This window comes from Monodon monoceros, unplaced genomic scaffold (assembly GCF_005190385.1).
Source record: "Monodon monoceros isolate NGI ecotype Baffin Bay Population unplaced genomic scaffold, NGI_Narwhal_1 Super_Scaffold_21, whole genome shotgun sequence".
Classification (NCBI taxonomy): domain Eukaryota; kingdom Metazoa; phylum Chordata; class Mammalia; order Artiodactyla; family Monodontidae; genus Monodon; species Monodon monoceros.
Genome location: NW_021703778.1, coordinates 39038675 through 39056615, shown reverse-complemented (window position 1 = coordinate 39056615; position 17941 = coordinate 39038675). Strand labels below are relative to the sequence as shown.

The 17941-nt window shown below is 46.7% G+C and overlaps 1 protein-coding gene across 5 annotated transcripts in view; it reads right to left on the bottom strand.

Moving 5' to 3' along the window:
• The window catches only part of NTRK3 (neurotrophic receptor tyrosine kinase 3), a 283681-nt gene that overhangs the window by 144705 nt on the left and 121035 nt on the right, over window positions 1-17941 (bottom strand). For all 5 annotated transcript variants that reach the window (XR_003795813.1, XR_003795812.1, XM_029237146.1 and 2 more), the window contains 7 exons: window positions 17499-17656; window positions 16569-16711; window positions 15789-15930; window positions 15000-15296; window positions 7338-7361; window positions 5839-5903; window positions 4921-5023 (listed from right to left, as the gene is read on the bottom strand). Coding sequence is in view for 3 of the 5 variants with exons in the window: in XM_029237146.1 (XP_029092979.1) it covers window positions 4921-5023; window positions 5839-5903; window positions 7338-7361; window positions 15000-15296; window positions 15789-15930; window positions 16569-16711; window positions 17499-17656 (932 nt within the window). In the remaining 2 variants the exon portion in view is untranslated. The remainder of the gene's footprint in view (window positions 1-4920; window positions 5024-5838; window positions 5904-7337; window positions 7362-14999; window positions 15297-15788; window positions 15931-16568; window positions 16712-17498; window positions 17657-17941) is intronic.

The window sequence follows — 17941 nt, the reverse complement described above, 5'->3', positions numbered from 1 at the left end:
TTCCTTACCTGTACAATGGGGACATTAGCCTAATAAGTCTAGGGTCTGTTTCAACTCTAATAGACCGTTATTCTGTTTCCTCTGTGACAGTAAGAGGGAGCCAAGAAATATGAAGTTCACTCCCACAGTATCTCTGATCTAGACGTATATAAAGATGCTTAAGAGGTAGTCAGACAAGAGAGACCAAATAATGTTTGCCCTTTTTACAGCCTGCAAAAACCCCACATGTTTGCTTCTTTCTCCATTAAACAATAATGATAGTCACCTTATATGAAAACTATAGGACATGTTTAAGTATTTAAAGACACACTAGCATCTTCTACCTGGTTATTGTTCTAACAACCACGTGAAATAAAGATGGCAGATGCACGTGGATGTTCATGGTGGGGCGGCCAAGACCAAGGAGTTAGGTCATTCTATCGATAGTTGCCATGAGGAGTGACTGAGAATGCAAGGTAGAACGTCCGTTCTAGAACCAACGCAGCTTAACCAGACTGAAAACCAGAGCAGGTCACCTCCTTTCTTGGGCTTCCTATGCCTCAGTTTCTCATCTCTAAATAATGACACTGCAGGGCCCGGCTAGATCACTGTCACGATCTTTCAATGTCTAATTTTAAAATATTATATGAGGATGAGCATGGAATAAATTCTAAGCCATGTCACTTCCAGGCCCAGGATGCACCGGCACAATATAATTAGTTAAGATACTGACATATTTTGATATATTTCTGTCCCTCCCAGTAAACGACCCCTGCCCTGAACCTCCCGACCACCCACCACTCAACCACCCTGTGATTCAGCATGATTATGAGTTAACACCCGGCACAGCAGGGAGCCCCCGGGTGCCGGCTCCAGCAGGAGGGTAGTATGTGCTCTGACTGGTCAGTGCCCACACCACACCAAATACTTCAGGATCATCCTGCCACTCTAAAGCATGGGGCTTCATCCACAGCCCAAAGAATGCCCACTGGACACTCAGCCCCATTTTAGAACCTTTGTGATTATAAGAGAAGATGAGCTCGAATCCTAACCCCTCCACAGGGCAGAATCCTGACCTCTCCCCAGGCCAGAATTTCGATCAACGCGATGGCAGTTGATAACAGTAAAAAAGTGTCTGAGACAATGCATTTTCAGTTCATTTCTATAAACTCTGGTTAATACATTCAACCTCCATAAAATAGGTCCCCAGTGGAATTCCTGTATGTACCAACATGGAGAGATCTCTAACACATGACAAGCAAATAAAGAAGATGCAGAAGGGTGCTTAGAGCATAAACACGTGTACAAATTAAAACATACACAAAGTAATGCATCTTGTAAATGTATTCACATATGTAGACATATATATGTGTATGTATATATGTATGTCTTTCTTCACATCCTGTACCTATCTGTGACCACTCTTGGGAGTGTTACAGTCTTTAATCATGCTGTTTAAAACTCTCGGGACACAAGCTCTCTCATCCACATAAAATTTATTAATAAGGTCTATAAGAGACAAATATACTTTTGATTGTTTTCTAGATGTCTATGAATAAATGCAACTGTGATTTGGAAAAAACAAACAAAACAAAACATATATATATACATATATGTAAGTAGAACTATAAAATTGAGCTGGTTACCAGACTTGGCCACTAGGATTGCCGTAGAGTAGAGGCAGTTGCTAAGTTGGCAGTCCGCAGGGTATGGGGTCAGCTGGGAGAGAGCCATGGCGTGAAGGGTGGGTGTGCAGAGACAGCAGAGAAGGAGAGACAGAGATACAGGGAGAGAGACAAAAACAAGTGGACTGATGGATGCACAGTGAACTCAAGCTAATGACTGCCTATGGAAATGGGAGTGGAAATGGGACCGGGGTGACAGTTAAAGCCATCTTAGTTTTATCAGTAATAGGAATAAAACATTAGATGCAACAGAAGACAAAACAGTAACAGCTGCTTATGCTAAGTGACAGGAATATGAGTGTTTGTCATACCAATGTCCGTATTTTTCTATATATTTTTTTATTTCTCAGAAGGAAGTTCATTTTAATAAGGCCTCCTCATCCATACACTGTGTTCCAGGCCCTCAGATGTGGAGGGTGGGAATTATTTATGAGTCTCCCAGATCATCTCCGCTCCACCTCCACTGCCCAGACATCTCAGATTTCCAAATGAGCCCTAACTAGCCCATTACTGATTAACAAGCTGTGCTTGTTTTCTGAGTAAAACTGAAGTCATTCATTTCTAAGTTCAGATACAATTTGTCAAAGACTGTGCGAAGTTTCAGGCATACTCAGCTGAGTGACTGCGGGTTTCTGCAACAAGTCACTCCTGGTCTAACAGGACAGGTGATGTGTGAGCAAGGTAATGACAGTGCTCCAGGATTAGGGTAGAAGAAAAGCATTTTTACTAAATATTGTGTGGGACAAAAGAGGGCATGATTAAGCCTTGAGAGGGCAGCCCTTCCTGGAAGGACAATGAAAGAAGCTTGGACAGGCTTATACACAAAAAAGAAGAAAACTACAACCACAGGTACCCTTATAAATGTCAATTACACACAGATCTCAACACTCAGAGCAATGCAATGAGGGAGGTGGTATCATTCCATCATTTTGAAGTTGTGGGAATAGAGGCTGTGAGAAGTTAAGTAACTTTGCTGGAAACAGAGCAATTAAGTGACATCACAGATTTTTAACCCAGATTTGAAAATTCAAAGCTGAGGAACGGGTGGCTCTGAAGAGACGGAGGTTTGCCTGAGTCAGATTTGGGGGACTTCTGGTACATGCAACTTTGCTCTTTTTTCTGGACTGGGAGGCCCACTGCTAATAAAAGATCAAGGGTGTATGCAGCCTGGGGCATTTGCTGTTTCATCCTAAGATGAGAACTAAATACAGTCAGGCATAACAAAGATCAGAAAGATGCAGGCTTAATTCTAAACAGGGTCAGCCTTGGATACAACATCTTATCTTGCCTCTCACTCTAGCCAAGCTTCTTCAGGTCGCCTGACTTTAAATTAAGGAATATTTCACTTCCAAACTTATGGATATGTTCTTGTGGCGCAACCAGGGCCAATGAAGGCAGCTCAGCCCGGGAGAGGGGAGTGGGTGTTGGGAGAGGCTCCAAGGACAGCTGAGGGGAAAGCACCACCCTGGGTGCTGCCTAATTCATCCGACATGGGGACACGCTCTTCCAGAAAACAGATGACAATTAAGAGGAAAAATCTGCTTGTATGGTGGTGCCAGTCTTGTTGCAGGGTCTCAGCTGGTGGTGTGCCTCTCCAGGGGGAGAGCAATAATGCCCCGTTTTTCCCTTTGGTCAAGGCCCTGCTGTTTCCTTAGGTGGAGGGAGGAAGAGCTAGGAAAGTTCCTCCCATGGTAGGAAAATTTTGCACAAGTACTAGTGCCAGGTCCTCAAAGCCAGGAGCCCAAGGATGATGCTAAGACTGAAGGCTCAGAGCCTGCATGGTGGTCACTGATCTTCCAAACCTGTGAAGCCCTGTTTGGCCCGTGGGGTACTGGTAGATAAAACCTCTCCAGCCAAGGTGGCTGACCGTGGTCTCCTCTTGTTTAAGTCATCTGGCTTCAGGCCAAACTTCTAATATATAGAGAAGTTTTATAATTTGCCTTTACGAGTTATTTCTCTTGGTCAAAATATTTCATTTGCTTCAAGAAAACCTGGTTTGCTCTTCTGGGACTTGTTCAGCTTAACCAAGAGCAGAAAGAGGCAGGAGGCTTCTGGGAAGCCAGACAGTCCTCCCCCATAATTTCTGCCTTTCTAGTTCTCTATGGCTATCCCTTGCTATATATCAGTGTTCTAAACTTGTAGGGTGGTCACAGACTCTTTTGACAATATAATAGAAGCTATGGATTAGTTCCTTCCCAACCCCGCCCCCTGCCACCGTGTACAAACAATTAAACATTTACATATAAGTTCAGGGGACCACTATCCCTGTGAATCTCATTCATGCTTTCCCCTTCAATTCCTGAGCCCCCAGGTCAAGACCCCAACCACAGATACCAGTTCGTGTGCAGAAGTCATCGAAATTCATCTTTCTGGATCCCATAATCTCACCAGAAGACTCCAACCTGAATCCTTGCTCAGGAACCTGACGGCTTGTCAAACACTTCATACTCCCTCCCCACCCTTCTCCTATTAACATCAGCCATAAATGGAAACCCCAGCTGGGAGTATATCTTGAAATTCAAGTTTCTGTTTAAGCACTGGTATCCAGCCTCCCTTGTGCCATTTGGTCAGATCCATCCTGGGACCAGGCAGATGGATGCTAATTCACCACATTAACCCCTTTTGTGCCAGTCCCCTTTTCCCAAGCCTTGGTGGAGAGCCACGTCTCACATTCCACCCCAGCTGTAATGGGGTTGAGTACTCTGTGTTGTGGAAACTGGCCAGCAGATTTAGCAATCACGTTGCTCTTGGCATCCATTCTGGAACTCTGTGTAGAGCTACGTGCTGAGATACCATGCATGGGCAACCTTTCAATGCCACAGTCTACCATCCTACATTTAGTTCTGCTAATACCTTCTCATCACAACTCCAAGGATGGGTGCAGACAAGAGAAAAACCAGGTTACTCAAACGAAGAGTCCTTTTACCCACCAAAAATAAAAAGAAATGTAAGTCCTCTTCATTTGCCCTCAAATCCAACTTCTTTCCCAAATCATCCTCATTGTACCAGCCCAGTGAAGCAATGTTTTTAGTCATTACAGAAAAACCAGGTGGTCCACAGTTTGGTCCTCACACCAACACTGCCTTCAATCCATCACTACCAATAATAAACGTGTAGATGGGAGTCTCTACCAGGGCCACTTAAGCCCACCACCCTGAAGCCCTCTCAGAGAGCAAAGAAATTAAAACAGCATCTTTTGATCAAAAGGAGCCATGTTTCCCCCATGAGACCCTCGCAAATGAAAATTCCACCTTACCCTTCATTCCAAATTTGGACCGTCGACCATACTTGTTGATCATGATAAAGAGAACGACCAACAGGACACAGGCAAAAGCAGCAAGTCCAACGGCTATGGATACCTATTGGGAGCCAAAAACAGACAGTCGAGCAGTTACAGAAAACCGGAGTATGAAGTAACACGCATGCTCAGATGAGAACATCCTATTACAGTAGCAACCGTAGCCCTCCCAGAACTTCAGTGAACTTCAGAACTTCTCAGACTGAGTAAGGTCTTGAGAAGATGTAATTTATGAGACTCTAAGAACATCGAAAAATAAATTACCCAGATTGATTAGAGAAAGTTCCATGATTCAGTGTTCTGAGCCCTCTCATCTGGGGACCATCCTAAGAGATGCAGGAGGAAGCCCGGAGATGCTTCTGTCTGTTGTTCCGTTGTGGTTTTAATTAGCAAGCAAATCTTGCATCTTCACATTGACATTCTTTGCATAATATTCTTATCCAGGAGATTCTAAAAAGACCCCTTTCCTTTTCTCCCCAGAGAAACCTCAGGCTCTGAGAGCGGGGCGGGTGGGGTCACCTCCCACTCAAGAAGATGCCCTGGGCAACTCTGACTTTTGTAAAAGGCTGTACAGTTAGCAGCCCCTTCGAATCAGGCCCAGCTGGCTCCTAATGGAGTGGGAAGTTTCAAACTGTTCTCCTCCCGAGCCCTAGGGCTTAAAGCAGATCCTCAAAGACTTCCTCAAACAATGAATTATTCTCATCAAACACGGAAGGTTTTAACCACCTGAAAGGAGGTCATTCATCACGGCTTCTCTATGCCACGTGTGCTAGAGTTCCAAATAAGGCAGTATTGGGAAAAGTTAGCTACTAAAACAGAAGCCTGAAAAACTACTGCATCAGTAAACACCTTCCTCTTGACCAAGGAGTGACTCACCCCAAAAGTGTCTTCCTCTGGTTTATGGGTCACAGTGATAGGAGGGGTGGGGCTCACTTCGTAGACTGAAAACCAAACATAAATAGAGAAGAGTAGTTAGCTTCCTGGCCATGAGAGCCTCAGCCACGGTCCCTGCCTAACTCCCAAGCCCTCTTGAAAGTTCTTGCTGGAGAACATCCCCTTGAAGCCAGACTCTGACTGCCTGGCCTCCCCAGGCTTTGCAGGGGTCCCCAGAGATTGGATCTCCGTGTGGCTGCCTGGTGGGTACTGATGACTCAAAGACAGACTCCATAGGTATAAAGAACCTTTGCTCCCGTCCCCCAATCCCCATCCCAGAGTAAATAATGTAACCTGGACAATGTGGGCCATGAGCTATTGAATAAGAGGGAAAAAAATGGTTTGGGATCACAGCCAGGGTCTGGATTCGGCCAATTTCGTGGGTGATGGTAGCTGTTGCTGACATTCAGCTCCTCTCTGCACCCTTTATCCTGTCCCAGACTCTCCATGCCCTTCCTCGTTCCCTCTTCACTCCTCAGTGAGATCCAGGAGGCCTGTGGCCCCATAAACAACCCACTATCCATTGCCCTACGGCAGATTTCAGAACACAGTGGCAGCTTCAGTTGGCAGCAAGTTTATCTGACTAGGAAACATCTGCTCTTCCCAGCAAGGCCTGGATGGGAAGCCGAGCATCCATTAGTCCTCCTTCTGGAATCAACTCCTTGTCCAGAGAGAGCCCCAGTTCAAAATTCTCTGGAGGGACATCCTGTGAGATGACAAGTCCTCAAAGACCGAGGACAAACAAAGGAATCCAGGTTATATTTACATCTGTGCCAAACAACAAGGGGCGTTCTAAACAGGACTGTCTACTGTCTCAGGCCGAACAGGCAGCAGAAATGGCCTCAGCCGTCCCTGTTCTTCTCCCACAGGGGACAAAAGGAAAAGGAATAAATATGTTTCCCCACAGACCATGAGCGAAACACCAAATCCTTTGGGGATCGTCTAGTCCTGGCCCCAAATCACTTATAGACTGAGCCTCAATAATCTCATCTGAGGACAGGCGAACCTATCAGGAGACCTTGTCAATCACAGCTCCACACGAGGTAGGTCCTGGCTCTCAAAGCAGGTGACAAACACTAACATGTTTATAGGCTCCACATTCTCTCTGCAAGAACAACCGAGATGCTCAACAGGGGTCCACCGGGGCACGTGAACCCCACATCCTTCCTCACACCACCTCGGTCCGTCTGGGTGGGAAGACACACAACATGGTCAGACCCTAGAAAACTGCGGGGAAACTGAGGCAGCAAGTGACTGTCCAAGAGGAGTGGGCTTGGAACTGCTCAAGTATTTCTACTCTCCTTTCACAGTTCACTCAGATGCTCTCAGCGGCCACGAGTCTGAGGATGCTGGTAGAATACGAAAGAGGGCTATTTGGACTCAGTAGTTACCAAAAGTATCAGAATAAATCACTTTCAAAGCAAAAGGTAAAAGAGACTTACAAGAGACAAAGTTATCCGTGCTCTCTGCAAAAAAGACAAAGAGATCATTAACAAACGTAATAAAAAACCAGAACAGTCGCACTCTGTCTTTCTCATAGCTATGATCTCTCCCACTCACCATGATCCCCTGTTGCCCTGGCAACTGAAAACTAAAATCCTTGGCTCGTCACCCCTCCCCCACACTCTTTAGAAGGTGGTCTTCCAAATGGAGATGGAATAAGAGCTAAAACTCCTGGTTTCAAGGGAGGTGGCCTGGTCCACCTGGAGACTAGAAACCATACTATGAGATGAGGAACTACATCCAGACTCACCATCTCACCCTCATTCCTCCCGCCCTCAGGTGCCCAGAGTGTTGGGAACGTTGGTGGTACATTAGCGCCAAGAAGAAATGCTGCAGGATGGGCTTCCATGGATCTTCCTGGAAAATGCCAGCTATGATCTCAAGACACAATTCCTCAGATCAATATGTAGAGTTTATTCTAGTAGGTCATTGAGACGTTCTTGGGAATCCCTCTAGAATCTGTCCACTCCCCAGATGAAAATGTGTTATTTGGTCTTTGGCCTTTAGAAATGGCTCACCTAATAATGAAAGCCAATCATTGTTGGGCATTGATTATGAGCCAGGGGCTGTGCAAAATGCTTTATGTAATACATCAATCCTTATAACCACCCTAGGAGGTGGGTAGCATTATCCCCTTTCAACAGAAGAGGAAAGAGACTTATAGAAATTAAGTAACTAATTGAATGTCACTCATCTAAGAAGGGATAGAGCTGGATTCAAATCCAAGTCTGGGCTCAGAACCACTCTATCAGAGATTCTCAAACTTTAGCATGCCACAGAACCATCCAGGAGGTGATCACTACCATTCTCCAGTAAAAAGAATGAGGGATCCTTGGAGAAACACATTAATTCCAGGGCTGGGGCAGAGAAAGTACAAGATGTGCTTGGAACATCTTGCAGTACTGGAAAGTAAGAAGGTGCTCAAGAATTAATGGGGGCATGAAGAAGGGACACAGGAGCCAGTATGAAGGGGTCTCCAATGGCCAAACTGGGGATGATTTGAGCAACAAAATATAATGACAATATAATGACAGTCATAGATTGTTATGAGCTGAATTACATCTGCCCAAAATTCATATGTTGAAGTCCTAACCCCCAGTACCTTAGACTATGACTGTATTTAGAGATAGGGTCTTTAAGAGGTAATTAAGTTAAAATAAAGTCATTAAGGTGGGAACTAATCAAATATGACTGGTGTCCTTATAAGAGGACACTAAGACATAGACGTACCCAGAGGGTGGAAGGAACCAACCCTGCTGACACCTTGATCTCAGACTTCCAGCCTCCAGAACTGTGAGAAAATAAATTTCTTTTGTTGAAGACACTCAGTCTCTGACACTTTCTTACAGCAGCCCTAGCAAGTTAATACATGGATTATAATTCATAGAACAAAATAAATACCCATGAGTCCATACTGATATAAAGAAGTAATTTAATCAACAAATGAGGAAGAAAAGAAAGCTTTTCCTTACAATAAAATCCAATTAATAAATGTAGAGGAAAAGGATAGAAATAGAAAAATCACCATTGACAAATGGCACACTAATATTTGTTTCAGGCAAGAATCATCAATGAATGCTAAAACTAATGTGTGAAAGAATGATGAGAAACAAGATATTTACAAAGCTTCAAAATATTATGCTTATTAATTACAGAGGAGAAAAAAATAGTCACTCTGCAGTGGAGAAACCTAGCAGACACCATCCTGACCAAGTGAGAAAGTTAACATCACTGGTAATAAAATGTACAGACGTCGCGTACCCCTGACACAACGTACTGAACGGGCACAGCATCACTTCTGCGGTGTTACTGCCAAAAATGCCTAACTGGCATTCAATTGTGAGAAAACATCAGGCAAACCCAAATTGTGGGACAGTCTACAAAATAACTAGTTAGGATCCTTCAAAAGTGCACAGTGAGAGAGTGGCATGGACATATATACACTACCAAACGTAAAATAGATAGCTAGTGGGAAGCCGCCGCATAGCACAGGGAGATCAGCTCGGTGCTTTGTGACCACCTAGAGGGGTGGGATAGGGAGGGTGGGAGGGAGAGAGGCGCAAGAGGGAAGAGATATGGGGATATATGTATAACTGATTCACTTTGTTATAAAGCAGAAACTAACACACCATTGTAAAGCAATTATACTCCAATAAAGATGTAAAAAAAATAAATTAAAAAAAAAAGTGCACAGATCGTGAAAGACAAAGAAAGCCTGAAGAACTGCCCCAGATTTAAAGAGAATAAGGTAACATGGCAGCTAAATACAATGTATCAATATAATCCTGGATTGGATCTCAGAGAAGAAAAGGACAGCAGTGGGACAACTGGTAAGATTTAGATAAAGTCTGTAGATTAGGTAATAAGGTTGTATCACCATTACTCTCCTGGTTTTGATCACTGCCCTGTAGTTATGTAAGATGGTAACACTGGGGGAAGCTGGGTGAACAGTATAAGGAAGCTTTTTTGGTACTATTTTGTAACTTTTCTGGTAAATCTCAAACTATTTCAAAATGAAAAGTTAAAAATCTTTTAAAAATTTTTAAAGAAATATGGATTATTGGTCCTCACCCCAGAGTTTCTGACTCAGGAGGTCTGGGGGAGGTCTTGAGAATTTTGCATTTCGAACAAGTTTTCTTGTTCTGCTGGTCCCTTTGAGAACCACTGCATTTTACTCCACTTCCTCCTGGCACAAGCCTACCACACCCTGAAAAATAAGAACTTATTCGTTCATTCATTCACCGTGGGTCTTCCATTTACCCAGGCCCTTGGCTAGGCTTTCACAGTCATTGTACTCACAGCTCTATCAAGTATGCGCCAGCAAATATTCTTCCCTAACTACCCGTGGGGGAAAATTGATGCCTTTCTGTGAAGGAGTCCCTTAGAGAAAGCCTTATTCACAGTAAATTCACTGCTAATAGGTTGCTTGCTCATCATCCACTTTGTGTTGTTTTGTGGGAGAGCAATACAGCTTTCTCCAGATTCCTGAGTGTGCCCTTCAGGCCGCCCACCCTCTTCTAAACTTCAGGTGACCAAACGGCTGATTTGGGAGGAGGACGGAGGCAAGGGGGCCCTAGCCTTGGCTTCAGAGCCTGAGAAAAGAGAGGTGCCAGATCAATTCCTAGTTAACACCAATTTGCATATTTCTCATAAGGCTCTCATTTATTAGAGAATATGCTCACGTCAGCCAAATGTTTTGGCCGAATCTGTAAACCCTGTAATCTCTCAATCAGCCTATGAATGCTTATCTCCTTTGCAAGAGCCTGGAAACATTTATACACCCAGGAAGCACACAAGCCTTGGAACAGCCAGACCTTCTGGGTTCTCTCTAACCTGTGGGAGGACTCAGAACTTCACCCTGGAAAAGGATGGTACCCGAGAGTGGTCCTCACCTCAGCCTGCACCAGCAGGCTGGGAGGACAACCGGACCAGTGTGCCAAGGCAGCATCTTAATCCCAACGGGAACTGGGCATGAAAGCAATGCACATGTGTCCTCCAGATCCCAAAAGCCTCAAGAAAAACCCAGCGGGAAAAGCCAGTGGGATCCAGAGAATGGAGAAGAGAGGCAGCAGCTTGCGTCCAGATAGAGAGAGATGCACACAGACGTGATAAGGAGAAGAGATGCCCTGGCTTCAGGTATAAGGAGGGAGTGGGGAGCTGCGCCAGGCGTCCACACGCTCTGCCCACCCAGCACAGAAGGCCACATGCTGCTGCTGCCTCCTTTCCCCCAGCACTGGCAGGTTGGGACCACATTCTAGTCTCAACAAGTTTTTTGGGGAAAGAAGCCAGCCTTGATGCGGCTATGGACACTGGGGCAATGGTGTCTCCCACGGTTTGTACCCAGGGCCCTGACGGAATTCTGATTTCTGCTGTCACAAGGTCATGATGAAGAGGCTTCCCAGTCAGGTAGAAAGAAATGAGGATTCAAGAGTTATGGCAGCTCACTTATTCCTAAACGTTTTGTCAAGTGTTCTCAGATATTTGTTGCACATGTGCAGGCAAACACACACATACACACATACACACACACACACACACACACACACACACACACCTTGTCAACATTCCTCCTTCTATCACATCATCATCTAAGGATCCCCAACCTTCCAGGTACCACCTCGACCCTAACATGATCCCCAGCCTCCCCTGACACTCGGATCCCTGACTCCTCACGGTCTCCACTCCTAGGCCCAGATCCCTGGAACACCAAAGAGGATTCCATGCTCCTAGAACAAATCTCCCTTTCCAGGGACTGGTTCCTACACTAAGGCTGAACTCCAGGCTGAACATTCTAGAGCTTCTTTGGAAATGCAGAAGGAAACACCAACATTTGTATAGCATGTGAAGTTTACAAAAAGCTTTTCCAGAACATTTTCATTTCAATGTCTTGCTCTGAAAAAATCCTTCTGATGGAGGCCTCTGCATCTGCAGACGGCTCCACTGAATATACTCAATGCAATCAAAGCTCTCCGGTGGGTCTCCAGCCCATGAACAGTCAGGAAAGAAGACCCTCACCTTCAGATCTCTGTTTTTCCCCCAAAACAAATCCCTTTTCAGTTGCCCTTGGGTGTTTTTTTTTATATATAATAATAAAATCAAACAGTAATTCTGTGCTTACTCTGTGCCAAGCACTGTGGGAAATATTTTAGGTGGATTAATCCACTATGTGCGAATTAATCTTCACTACAATCTTTGAGGCAGAAGCAGGGGATTGAGTAATTTGCCTGAGATCACAGAGCTGATAAGCAATTGAATGAGAATCTGAATCTTGGCATTGTGACTCCATAACCACTACCCTAGTAAACTACCTGAAGGCTGTCTGTTAGAACTTACCAGCTTGATTAGAGAGCAACGACCAGATCTAGAACTCCTAAACTCAACTCCTAAACTCTCCACCTAGAATCCTAGTCATAGCCAACAGCTATTGAACCTTCCCTCTATCCGGACACAGAGCTAAACACTGGCTGGACATCACTTCATTCATCCTCAGGGCAATTTAGGCGGGAGCTCTGGTTATCATTCCCACTTCGCAGATGAAGAAACAGAGGCACCGAGCAGTGATCATCCTTCACCTCACGCCAGCCATGTGCTAAGCCCCATTATCGGAGCCAGTAGGGCCACAGATAGGATAATACCTCCATCTGTCTGATTTCAGAACCCTTGCTCTTAATGTCTGTTTTGCTGCCTGGGAGCGAGAGGGGTACAGATGACAAATACAATGTCCCCACACCACAGCAAGAGAAGAGCAGGAGTCCACCGAGAGCCTTTGTATCCAGGCTCAGCAGGTGTGAGGTTTACTGTCCACTCCCCTGGATAATTTACTCTCCTGACGCCTAGATATTTTGTCTCTTGACATGACTGGCCCATCTTTTCCCTGTCACTGCCTTTCCATCCACTGACTCCTTTACAAACAAGCAAACCTTCGCACAGGATGGCCCTGGCAGGGTGTAGATGGGTTTGAGGGATCCACTGCAGGTGAGCTGTTTCCCTTCAAGTTCCTCTGTAACTTCACCCTCCCTCTGACCTCCTGGGTCCACCAAATGTCATGGCAGGAGATGGCAAACGAGGGAGTGTCTGAATTTTCGGGGGCGGGGGGGCTTGTTAAAATACAGACTGCCGGGCCCCACCCCACAGTTTCTGATTCAGTAGGTTTGGGTGGGGCTCCAGGATTTTAGTTCTAACACCTGCCCAGGTGATGCTGATGTTGCTGGTCTGGAGACCACCCTTTGAGAACCACTGGCCTGAGGAGAACTGAAAAGGTGACAGGCATATCCAGAGATGAAGAGGAGGGGCAGCTGTGTCTCTTGGGGACTGAGGAGGCGTCTGTATGGCTGCAAGGATGCAGAGAACTGCTTCCCTCCCAAGGCGAGGGAGGACAAAGGAAAAGCCGTGGCCACTGCTCCTGCTGCCCCATGGCCAGGACACCCTCTGCATGCAGAAGCCAGGGTGGCTCCCCCTCCCTCCCGAGCATTCCAGGGCTCCCTGCTCTCGCCAGGCCCCAGAAGCTTCCCTTTGGAAACAGAAGCATGACTTTGGTGAGGGCTTCACTCCTCGCCCATCGGGGAGTGTCGACTCTCCTCTTTAAAAACAGATTCCATTCTCTAATCACCAGATGGGCACAAGCAGGGCAAAGGGCCACTCCAGCCCTTTATGCCAACAAAGCCTAGCCTGACTTTGGCCCCAAAAAGCAAAGTATTTCTGCATCTAAAAGCTGCTGCTTCTGCAGTGCAAGACAGGACTCTTCCAGCTCCCGTGTGGCCCACACTGGGAAGTGTCCTGAGGCCTCTTACTGGGCATACTTGGAATGATGTTGGAAATGTAGGACCATATGGGATGGCCAGGGTCTCAAACATCGGCACGTTCTCAGTCCTCTCCTGAGTGATGGCTCCACCATCCCCTGGCCCTCAGTGGCAAGAATTTAGCTTCCCAGGCGGTCTCATCTCTCCAGAGTTTCTCTCAAAGCCTCTAAAGTTCGAGTTTCCTTGCACTGAGATTAAAAAGGCCTCTTGGAACTGCCACCCCCTGATTATCCGCATGCTGTGAAATCACCTTCACAGAAGCAGATGCTGCACAGTGCTAGTACTCCAATGCCCTGTGTGTGTGAGAGACAGAGAGATCGAGGTCAGTCTTTACACTCCCCTTTATTTCATTAGAATCCTGGATTTCCAGGAACTGAAGGCCGAGAGGTCTGTTGCCAGCAGACATCACCAAGGTCATCAAAGATATATGGCTTCACTGACAGAAACTTATCAGCTACCAAAACCACCCCCAAGAGATGCTGCAACCACTTTCACTAAACTCTTGGGAGTATTTTCTTCTCCTCTAACTTCAGGAAGGTATTTGAAATATTCTAGCCCAGACAGAGAAAGACAGACTCCCCTCCCAAATACTCAAAGTTCTCTCAGCATTTCAATGACCCCGTCCACTAGAATCAGCACCATCCAGGCTGACAGCATCAGGTACCCTCCACCCATCAGCTCACCACGGAGCTAGAGGAAAAGAGACACAGACCTGGAAAGCCAGCCAAGGCCTTATCACTACCCAGCAAGTGGAAAGATTCTGTTCACTTGCCTGTTACACGTGGGGTTGAACCAGATAGACCCTGAAGCCCCTCGTAATGGAAGGTCATCAAACCATCGTTAGGTACCAAAGCCTGTGATACGTGCTTTGTCTACTTTAAGGTATTTAAAAGTCATGAGATTCTTATGGGAGAAGTACAATCATGCCCATTTCACAGACAAGGGTATTGAGGCAACGATCATGTCCAGAGTCTCCCAACAAAAAAAAGAATTGGGTCCAGACTCTCCGCCATTCTTATCCACCTCTCAAGTCCCCACTTTCTCTACCGTAACACCATATGCCCTTATATGTACAGCTGTGTATTTCTGAGGGGGTCTTGGTTTTCACTGTGACTGCTATTAGAAATCAGAGACTTCATCTAGTTTACACAAAATTCTGGTTGTGGCTGAATATGTTCCAGTGTGTGTTTGGTTGTCGATGACGGTATTTGTGTTGATGCTGCTTCTCCTCTCAAGCCCCCACTCCCCGTCCCCCTGAGCTCCTGGAGTGGATCAGTCACCCCAGAGCAGCCCTGCCCTCACCTGGAAAGGGCTCCTTGAGGAAGTGGCCATTGATGGTCTGGTTGGCTGTGCCCAGGGGGTTCTTGGCGATGAGGGTATAGTTGCCGTTGTTGTAGTGGGTGGGCTTGTTGAAGAGCAGGCAGCCCTCGGAGACCTCGCCCTCCTGGTAGTACTCCACGTGGATGATCTTGGACTCACGCAGTGGCTGCCCGTTGTGCAGCCAGTGCAGTGTGGGCGGCGGGTTGCCGCGCACCACGAACTCGATGCAATGTTCCAGGCGCAGCTCAGGCTCCTCCAGGCTCACCACGCGCGGGGGGTCTGCCGGGGAAAGGCCAGCTGACACCCAGAACACAGAGCCTCCGGTGTCCCAGAGCAGCCTTCCAGGAGCTGGGGTGGGCAGCCCAATTCTTCCCCACCCCGCTTTAAAAAGACCTGAGGGAATCAGAGGTTTCCCCCACAACACCACCCCCAAAGAGGGGAAGAGATGTCTGTCTTCACTCAAGCTTCCTGGATCCACTACAGCTGGAGGGTTCCCTCTCATGACCTTTTAGGGGTTTAGCAAAAGGCAGACTTGGGCCAACTTAGGAGTAAAGTCAGAGCTGAGTTGGAGGGGCATCATCTTCTGAGGGACAGGGACACCCTTTCTGGGGTTATTAGCCAAGGACTGACTTGATTTGCTCAGTCCTGCCCCACAGGAGTCTTTCTGCCCCTCCTGGTGGACCAGGCCCATTGCAGCAGCTCTGCCCGGCCCCAGCCTCCTATGCTGAGATCCCCAGGGTCCCAGCCGCCCCCCACAGGGCATCCGCTCACAGTGGACAGTGAGGGCGACGCTGGCATTGCTCATGCCCACCACGTTCTCTGCAATGCACGTCAGGGTGAAGCCGTTGTCCTCACTCGTCACATTTACCAGCGTCAGGTTGATGGCGTGTACATTGGTCCAGTTCAGATTTGTCTAAAAACCCAATAAAAAAAACAACAATCATGTGTATAAAATAAGCTGCCAGGATGTATTGTACAACATGGAGAATAGAGCTAATATTTTATAATAACTAAAAAAATGTTTAAGACTGTACATTTTAAGTTATGTATACTTTACCACAATAAAAATTTAGGAAAAGATAAAAGAAAAAAGAAAAATTAGATGACGGTACAAAAAAAAAAAAGACAACAAACAGTTTCTACAAGGGCGGCTCCCCCACCTAACCCCCAAACACCTTTAGGAATCAAAAGGAAAGCTGAGCAGTAGGTGAAGGAGGCCTTGCTGGTGAAGGCACATTGACCAAGGGCCAAGCTCTCTACAGTCAAGAGCTTAGGTAACACTCACACTTATCCCATGAGATGAATGGTAGCATTATACCCATTTCACAGATGAGGAAAGTAAGGTACAGAGATGTTTATAGCATGTTCAAGATCAAGCTGGCTAGAAAATGTTGCAGCTGGGTGGAACCCAAGTCTACGTGCTTCGTCCTATAGAAATAGGACCACAAACTTCCCCTCTTCTTCTTCCTTATTCTCACGTCTCCTGCTTCTATTCATGATTTTAGCTCATTAAGACTAAGAGGTGATAGGTCCCAAGCTTCGGACGCCTACCTGGTGGGTGTTGATGGACTGCAGTCCGGTGACTATCCAGTCCACGTCGGGCAGGGGCGATCCAGAGCCATTGCAAGTGATGACAGCATTGTCACCCTCCCGTACGGTCAGGTTGGCATGGCTCACACTGATCTCAGGCAGGTCTGGGAGGGAAGACAGGGTGGGTGAAAAAACAGGCAAATACTTGCTACCAAAACTTTGTCCGTGGGGGCAATGGTGGCACTGCTTGCTTTGTCCAATAATGACTCCACAAAACCTGCCTGACCTCTCAGAAGTCCCCCAAGTCCCAGAAGCTTCACACCACCTCCCAAGCAGACGGTATAACTCAAGATTTAAGCCCATGCAGTTGGACGTGGTGGTTGGGGAGCGGGGATTGATGAGGAGGACAGTTGCTGAAGGAATGCAGCTCATCAAATGACATCAAATGACATCTTCCACTTTGGGCACTGGTTCTCAAAACCTTGGTCCGCTTCAGACTCCCATGGGGATCTTGCTAGAAATTCAGATTTCCAAACTCATCTCCAGATATTCTGATCTCTTAAGTCTGTGGATGGACCCAGACATCTGCTTCTCTAAAAGTGCCTTAGATGCTCCCGATACAGGAGATCCAGAGACCACACCTGGACATAACACTCCTTCAGGTTTGCTTAACAGGGAACTGACAGAGAGAAAGGACTCTGGTCCAATGACAAAGAGCACACTTAACCCCTTTCTGCATCCCTGGAACCAACCTTCCCACAGCTGGCTCATGAAGAGACAAGAATGAGCAAGGAGGTAAGAGGGGAGCCAGATCTGCACCCAATGCAGAGTTCAAGGCTGGGAGGGCAGTGGGGAAGGAAGGCCCTGGCTTTCCCAGCTGATGTGCAGCACCATCCCTGGTGTCTGAGGGAGGCCCGCGTGGAGCCAGCTGGGACCGGGCGGCTCACTCACCGCACTGGCTGATGTTCATGCGAAAAAGTGGGAGCTGGGAGCCGTCGGCACTGATGCAGTAGAGGTTCTGGCTGTTCAGCTTGGCCTCCCCCTGCTCCTGCCACAGCTGCATCCAGCGGATGTCACAGCTGCAGTTGAAGAAGTTCTGCTCCAACCTCCTGTGGGCGAGAAGCGAGGGAAGGGAACCCCTGAACCGAAGGTGGCCCAGCTCCCTCCCAGGGCTGTGAGGCCATGCATGGGCCCCCACCTGCTCCTCAGGGACTAAGGAGATAAGGGTTTAGCAAGGTCTCCAAAGAAATAAAAAATACTTATAGAAGTCCATGAATTTATTTAGTTTTTAAACAAATAAACTCATTCCAAAAAAATCCACTCCACTGAACTTACCTGCCAAAGAGACCTTTAAAATACATCGGCTTGGGAAGCTCCTCTTCTCAAAACCCTCC